Source organism: Puntigrus tetrazona, chromosome 1 (genome assembly GCF_018831695.1).
Source record: "Puntigrus tetrazona isolate hp1 chromosome 1, ASM1883169v1, whole genome shotgun sequence".
Lineage (NCBI taxonomy): Eukaryota > Metazoa > Chordata > Actinopteri > Cypriniformes > Cyprinidae > Puntigrus > Puntigrus tetrazona.
In genome coordinates, this window is record NC_056699.1 from 29,848,249 (window position 1) to 29,856,666 (window position 8,418).

General features: G+C 38.4%; 2 protein-coding genes across 2 annotated transcripts in view; one reads left to right on the forward strand and one right to left on the reverse strand.

Annotated features, from left to right (window-relative positions):
• The window catches only part of LOC122349594 (protein NLRC3-like), a gene marked incomplete at its 3' end in the record, with an annotated part of 2,756 nt that extends 2,624 nt beyond the window's left edge, over positions 1-132 (reverse strand). Inside the window, exon 1 of the mRNA XM_043245704.1 lies at positions 81-132. Coding sequence (XP_043101639.1) covers positions 81-132 — 52 coding nt within the window. The remainder of the gene's footprint in view (positions 1-80) is intronic.
• Positions 133-2,183: 2,051 nt separating this feature from the next.
• LOC122350983 (neuromedin-K receptor-like) overlaps positions 2,184-8,418 on the forward strand; it is a 13,214-nt gene continuing 6,979 nt past the window's right edge. The window contains exons 1-3 of the mRNA XM_043247786.1: positions 2,184-2,660; positions 5,757-5,945; positions 6,378-6,528. Of these exons, the coding sequence (XP_043103721.1) occupies positions 2,293-2,660; positions 5,757-5,945; positions 6,378-6,528 (708 nt within the window). The 5' untranslated portion in view covers positions 2,184-2,292. The remainder of the gene's footprint in view (positions 2,661-5,756; positions 5,946-6,377; positions 6,529-8,418) is intronic.

An 8,418-nucleotide genomic window follows, 5' to 3' on the forward strand; every position in this document is an offset into this window, starting at 1 on the left:
TATAATGTTATACCATATATATAGCATTGTATATTGTAGTGCATGTACAAATTACATTACTTACTGTATTTATCGCTTACTTTGTTTGTAGTAGGCACCTTGAGGTTGCTCCACCGGAATTTCATTGCACATGTACAATGACAATAAACTAAAGGAAAAAAACACCATAAACGTACTGAGTCATCCTCATATCTCAACTTTTGAAGCTGTATATTGTGACGTTCCCCTTTGAATTGCTATTTTAAGTTTCTTTTGTCGTGCTTTCACACACACCTTGACAGACCTGTCCTTGTGTAGAAAAGGGCCATATGAAGATTCGTCCGTGCATGTTAGTAAATAATAACAGGATGTTCGCTTTCGATGTCTTTCTGACATCCAAATAGTTTGACCATTATATTAAATTGTTGCACTGCTGTTGGAATATGAATTCGCATCGCACTAAGCTGTCAGCTCAGAGAGAAAGATGTGGAAAACGGTATGGTATGTTGTGACAACTCGTTCTCGGACGGTGAATATTGCTCATTTGAGAAGAAGTAACAGAGACCGCAAGTCAAGGCTTTTAAAATAGTTCCAGACTACTGCCACTTCACTGCCTTGCCGTTTTAAGATTGACTTCAAAGACTGTGAATTAATGTAGTGAGGCGTTACAAAGCAACTCTATTGCCAATTACAGTTTATACCAGCGAGTCACCATTGCCTGCATCCTTTCAGTCAGATTAAAATAAACCTCAAAGGACTATAAATCAGCCATTACCCATGCCGTTAAATCATTATCTGTACAAATGTAACGTTTGCTTAATAACATTTTAAATGTCATAATTTGTTCAATGAATGCTTTAGCGGTGTAAGACATATTTTGTAATTACATAATAGGCCTATTTAGCATATGCAAATATACTGTAATGAGAAGGACGTGCTCCCTGAGGCCCAGCCCCCCTTAAACATCTTATTTCTAATCACATTGTGTAATAACGTTTGGCCCGTTCACATTAAAATAATTATTTGCTTTAAAAGCTGCTTTAAAACAAGTGAAATAAACTTTTTGTGTGGCGATCAACAACGCTGGCAATATTTACGGTAACTTGCAATTCTTGTTTCGTACTAATATACAAAAAAGGTTCACGTCTACATGACAGAAAGAGGTTCAAATAGCCACAGTTTCATGTGGAATTATGAATTCAATAATCCAAACTGTGACTCATTTTGCACAAAAATACAGCTACTAACTGTTTTACAGCAACAAAAATGTGGTGACTGTACTTGCACGATATCATTATATTGTAGATGTTACTTTTAAAATAATTTTCCATGGGTTCTAGATGAAGCTGATTGCTCGTGGACCTTAAAGGAACAGTTCACACAAAAATAAATTAGCTGTCTTCGTTAACTAAATCTCAAGCGATTACAAACTTTTATGAGATTTCTTTCTACTTCTGAGCACAAAAAAAGACAGCCAACAGCCGATGACTTCCATAAAATGGAGAAAAATATTGAATTCAGTGATTACCGTCAACTGTTTGGTTAGCAACAGAATGTTTCTTTTTGCGACAACTGTGCCTTTAACTGCTTAATGTAGCCTACCCCTAAATCGAACAAATACATTCACTGATTTCATTTAAAAAAAAAAAAATAATAAACTAGTTTTAACTAAATTGCACTGAATGCACATTATTCGCATTTTGTATCAATTCGATGCTGAAGTGAAATGAAATGCCTGGCTGAGAAGTCGCTTCACACTTAAGTTGTTTTGGTAAGCTGAAACTATAAAGCGTTCCTCCACTGCAAATTTACTAAAACTATCTCACATTCGCACGTTTCTCTATTCGTTCGAGCATCAACGTGTGGCAGGATCAGCAGCATCTCCAGACGTCTGTCATATGAGGCACGACTGCGCGTCACCGCTATTTTGGACACTTTGGATGGAGCGCAGGAGGACGCGCACGAGGACGTGCCAGATCTGTACTTGACGCCACAGAAGCATAAATATACGTCTCAGCTCACATCCTAGCTGTTAAACGAGGATATCGCAGTGAGCTTATCATGGCTGGTCCTCAGAGCGGCTCAAACGTAACGCGTAATTTCACAAACCAGTTCGTGCAGCCGCCGTGGCGCGTCGCGATTTGGTCGNAATGAGGCACGACTGCGCGTCACCGCTATTTTGGACACTTTGGATGGAGCGCAGGAGGACGCGCACGAGGACGTGCCAGATCTGTACTTGACGCCACAGAAGCATAAATATACGTCTCAGTTCACATCCTAGCTGTTAAACGAGGATATCGCAGTGAGCTTATCATGGCTGGTCCTCAGAGCGGCTCGAACGTAACGCGTAATTTCACAAACCAGTTCGTGCAGCCGCCGTGGCGCGTCGCGATTTGGTCGGTGGCGTACAGCTCCGTGCTGGCGGTCGCCGTGTTCGGAAACCTCATCGTTATTTGGATCATTTTGGCCCATAAACGGATGCGCACGGTAACCAACTATTTCTTGCTCAACCTGGCGTTCTCCGACGCCTCGATGGCCGCGTTCAACACGCTCGTCAACTTCATTTACGCCACGCACGGAGAGTGGTACTTTGGAGAGGTTTACTGCAAGTTCCACAACTTCTTTCCGGTGACCGCCGTGTTTGCCAGCATTTACTCCATGACTGCGATTGCAGTCGACAGGTGAGGCTGTTTCTGATTGATCGTAACATTTTGATCGTGCAGTAGCCTACACTAACACAAAACTACGATAGGAGAGCTATTGAGTCAGAGTTCCCACCTGCGAAAGTGGCTACATAATAAAAATAGGCTGATCTGTTTTTTTAAAAAAAGCACAAAAAATGTATTTAGAAATGATCAGGCAGCAATAAATACTTATTGCGATGCCCAAATTCATCTAGAACAAATAGAACACTATAAATCGTTTAAATGAATTCCATGTGGAATCGTGTGAATTCCATGTGTTTGCATAAGCGTTCTCTGGAATCCCTTAATTACCTCGAAATATCATCATCAGGCTCTAATTCGTCTTCAAAAAAATCTATAAAAATGCATAATATAGAAGCACTAAAATGAGCTTTAAGCGCACCGCTCTTTCTGTGTTTATTCAAGTCACTTCACGATCATTTAATGTTAAAGTATGAGCAAAAAGAACTGCCTGAAAACTAGAAATTACATTTTTTACAATAAATGAGTTAAAAACGTTTTGTTAAAGAGTCGATACACATTTCAAGGCTTGAAAATGTCTTCGGAAGTTATAAAGCGGCCTACATAGTTGATCAGATCTGCTGTCCTTAGGTTTTTGTGCATCTTCTGTAATAGAAATAAACATTTAATTCATATTACTTTTCCTTTTAGATGTTTGGTAGCTGCGTGTGAGTGTAAAAGCCTTGTAAACCAATTATCATCTCTGTAAAATGATTTGCTCTGCCCACAAGTCCAATGGTATCATTTACAAGTCAAAGGCAATTGGATCTTGAATCTGAAAAACCCTGACAGCCCAACCTTGCCGGCCCCGTTTCACCCTGCTATTTTTGAGCGTTTTTACGGGAATCTGAATCAAGTCATCGTTAAAGAAAAGTCATGGGAATTCATCGCTCAGAAGGTGCGAGAATCCTGTTGATTCAATGATGAAAAAGTGGAGCGCATGGAGAGGAACGGGCTTCAAGGGCCACCGGCGCAGGCTTCTTTCTTGCCCTTGCGTATCCGTCTATAATCTCCTCGGGGAGCTCATAAATTGAACGTCTTCCGTTTGACCCCTCTGTCATTTAACTGAGGAAACTTCATTTCCTGCCCATGAACTTGGGACACGCAGAGCGCAGACTGCCGCATTTTCTAGGATCAAAACATCTCATAGATGTACGGCAGCAGGATTTATCCACTCTCATTGAGCTATAACCTGATCGTTTTCAGAATTACGCAGGCGCTATTCATACGATCCAGTTAGTCATGAATGCATCTAATGAGATGAGATCCGTGATACCAATCTGCATGATCCAGAGCATAGGGGGGCTTTTCTCTTATTAAAAGCTTACGAGCTCAGTCTGTGGCCGTGTGGGAGCCAGAGAACAACGCTTCATCTTAACTCTGCGTAATCTTTCGCCATGCACGAGTGTTTATCCATATGCTGCCTCAATATACTTGTATGTCCATATATTTGTTCCCGTTTCGATAGGATCGACTTCAGACAGGCTTGTGTTCAGAAATTAATTGTGCATATTTTGTGAGTTTGAACTGAGAGAGCAAACATGATGCAGCTTTCAAATTTAAATAAAACTTGGCCCTGAAATGTGTCTTTCTGCTTAAAATGGCGCGTTTAATTCAATTTGTGATTGTTTGTAAAAACGGCCATAATTGTTTCAAAGTAAATCCTTTTTTTTTCTAACACGAATTACCCATGAAGATGTCATCGTGCATAAACATGACACATAATTAACTATAATTATTTGAAACGCCACCTTCAGACCTTTGTGTTTAATTTATGCATATTTCATTATATGTTCAATAGATTCACTTAGTGGAAGTGCGCTTAATTACTGAGAATGTTCTAATTAACTCTAAATGTTATTAAAATGAAGTCAATGAACACAAAGGAGGCTTATTATGTGTTATCTTTTTAATTTCTAGTTGAAGTTTGAATAAATGTCTAATAAGTGACGAAAAATGCCATTAGTTATGTTTGGTAACAAACCTTGTTTTGAACTAATAGGCTACAGTTTCTTTGTGACTTTGTCTTTTTTTTCTTTGCATTAATTAAACTCCTCTTCATTTAACATCTCACACTCGCTGAAAGCGTATCAGTTGAGTTGTTCAGTTCTGGTTTAATTACATTACAGACTGTAAAAACGCACTTTAACAGTAATTAACATTGCAATTATATATATATATATCTCATGTACACAACATTACAATTTCTTTTATTAGACTGTCAGTGAAGTACAGAAAATATGTTTATGTGTGTGTTTTTCTTAAAGGGATAGTTCACCCAAAATATTTCCAGCAGAGGACATAGAGCAAAATGTATGTTTTTCTTAAAGGGATAGTTCACCCAAAATATTTCCAGCAGAGGACATAGAGCAAAATGTAGCGCCAGTAAGAAATTAGTTGTACCAAATAAGTATTTCTAAAGAAAATAATAGGAGGCATAAGCCAAAACTAGTTTTCCTTTCCAAAGCTGCTGTATCTCACGACCAATGTATTTAAAGGTGGCTCGTTCATACAGATTCATACAACCTCACTCGTTTGATTTTGTCTGATTTGTCTGAACCCAGAATTTCCAACTCATAAAGCACGTGTGATTTAGCAAAAAGTTGCATGAGCGAGGTCGTACACCCTTTGTATGAATCAGCCAGCTTGTAAAATATGTAAAATGTACAAAGATCGGGCCAAAGGACTGGTTCTCATTAGACTCAATTAAATTTGGATATTTTTCTAACACAAACACTGGGACCCGTTTCTAAAAGAACTACCTGATTTAATTAAAGCTCTCTGCAATCTCACGTCTTTAATTTCTGGGGTGTTTTTAAATCAACTAGGTTAGTTTAGATTACTCCCTTCGATCATACTGACTGAGTGCAATCGCCAGATTGAGTGGTACTTTTTCCTCTTTTGTAAAGACATAGAAATGTCATTGTGGCTATTTATTTCAAACGAAAGAAAAATGACATCTATTTCAGTTTCCCTTCACAGCTGTAGAAGTCCACCCCGCCTCGGTGAGTTCCATTTCTAAGAGCTTTGTAAATGCTAAAAGATGTAATTAAGCCTGTGTTTTGAATGCAGGTACATGGCTATAATTCACCCCCTGAAGCCCCGTCTGTCAGCTACCGCTACCAAAGTGGTGATTGTCTGTATTTGGGCTCTGGCGGTGATTCTGGCTTTCCCGCTGTGTTTCTATTCCACCACGAGAACTATGCCTCGCCGAACCGTCTGCTACGTCGCCTGGCCGAGACCTTCTGAGGATTCGTTCATGTAAGAGACCCGACGAAAATCGGTCACTAATGAGGTGGATTTTACTCAGGACTCTGTGTTAGGAGCCAGATGCGTGTGCAGTAAGCAAGACGGCAAGATTTCCTCTGATGATTTCACACCGCCTGATCGTTTTTTTTCTAATGCTTGATCGTAATTGCGCTTCTCAGGCTTTGCTTCCACTGCTCAAACATCGGTGATGCTCTTTCAGGCTTTACATTGCCTGCTATCTTCACGCTCAGTGCCGTCTGCCAGTGAGGCACACACATTAAAAACAAACACATTACCTATTTAACAGTGGCCACGTGGTGTGTAAGAAGTGTAAACGGCACAATCCAAATTTATTGGATAGGCCTGCTTGGGTTTATCATTTGGTGTGGTGCATAAAAACCACTTGTTTATTTACAGTGGCTTCCTGTCCTCTCACCTGTGCAGGTATCATATCATAGTAACCGTGCTGGTGTACATGCTGCCCCTAGTGGTCATGGGCATCACCTACACTATCGTCGGAGTCACACTTTGGGGAGGAGAGATTCCTGGAGATTCGTCAGACAATTACGTCGGACAGCTGCGAGCCAAGAGGAAGGTGAGAGGGCGTAATAACGTATTTACATCACGAGTTTTAGTTAAAAGGGTTGGAACGACGTCGACGCGGTTGATGATCAAATCTGTGGCTGGGAAGTTCATCAACGTGATTTTTGACAGCGCAAGATGTTTCGAAGAATGCGTCTCGTCCAAAACAACACTAACCGGACCCCATGAAGTAATAACTAAAGCTATAACAACTAAAGAAATATAAAAGCTGTACTAGTTAACTGAAATGGAGCTGAAATTAAAAAGTAAACGAGAAAAAAACTTATTGAAAATAGCTTCCGGAAGTAATCAAATTATTCAAAGTTAAACTGAAATGAAAGTAAAATAAGCAAAAAATAGAGTTATTTTAGATATCGCATTGCAAAACTGTATTTTAGAGCGTAGTTTAATGAAACTGCACTTTAAAAATGAGCCAAGTTTAATGTAATTTTTTAAAGTCAGTAATAATTGAAGTTGAAATGACCAAATTTATTTTAAGCAGTAACTGAACTTAGGTTTAAGTGGGTTTACGGTATAAAATGAAAACTGGAAATTAAACGCTAATTCAAAATGCAAATAATATACAGCATACTGCTGACTGCATAGACTATCATAGCATGGACAGAGTCTTTTAAAGACAGTTTTACAACATTCTGGCAAGTTATGTTCTTGTAAAAAAGTTTATAGAACATTTGTTTAAAGTTATCTGTCTTTGATACCGTTCTTAAAACATTCGTTTAAAGCTTTACTTATACGTCATTCAAGGGACCTTTTTGTCTAAAACATTTTCTTTGGACAGGTTGTGTGTCGCTACGAACCAAAACATGCAATTTTCCAAAATGATAAAGTGCAACACTCCCTCAATGCTTTTCCTGATGTTCACATAAACATGGAAAAAAACGGATGTTTTAAACGTTCAGAGAGCATCCCCAAATAATGTTTCATAACTTTAAAACTACGAAAATGTTCGTGGAAAGTATTTATCCTTTTATTTGACTGACGTCTCGGTCATGTGATCTCTGTCCTCAGTAGGAATCAGAACGAGGAGACTTCATAAATGAGCCCTTGCATTTGTAAATCATAAAATAATCTATGTATTTACTGTTACCTGTCCTGAGGGAATCTCATTGCGTTGCTATATCTATTTGATATTTTTCCACAGATTAAGGTCATGTCTGGTTTATCTGGCAGGTCAGCCCTGAGCTTTTTTTTGTGAGCTGCGCCGTTTCATGTGGGACAGTGATAGGTTCCTCTCAGGGATGAATCTAGGACAATTCATCTCATATTGTGGCAAAGTGGTTCATATGAATGACTGCGATCGCTCTGTGTAATCCAGCACTTTTGTTTTTTGATGCAGAGATTATGGAATGGTTTCGAATATAACCGTAGGCTTACGCTGGATTAGAGCACTTGCTAACTCGCGTCCCAAAGCCCGCTTTAAGAGTCTGCCGATTGGCTAGAAAGGTGACAGAAAGCCTTTCAATTGTGAGGTGTGTGAACTCTTTTCAAAAAACCTGCTCCATAAAACTGAAAGGAAATAGCACACTGCCAAAAATTATACTAATTAAAACGTTTTCCGGGCTTTTAAATTGGTGTTAACTCATTTGCACGACAAACATTATTTGTAGATCACTAAAGGGGCTTTTTGTTTACCTTTAGATGTTTTCTTTTTAGTTTTGTTAAATGATTAAGCGTGATTAATTGCATATAAAATAAAAGATTTGTTTATTTAATATTTGTGTATATATTGTGTATATATTTATCTTGTATAGTGTATATAAATACAGACACATGCATGTATATATTTAAGGAAAATCAGTTGTTTATATATTACATATATTTAGTTAATATCTAAAATATAATTGTATTCAATGTATACAATTGCAAATATTATATATATATA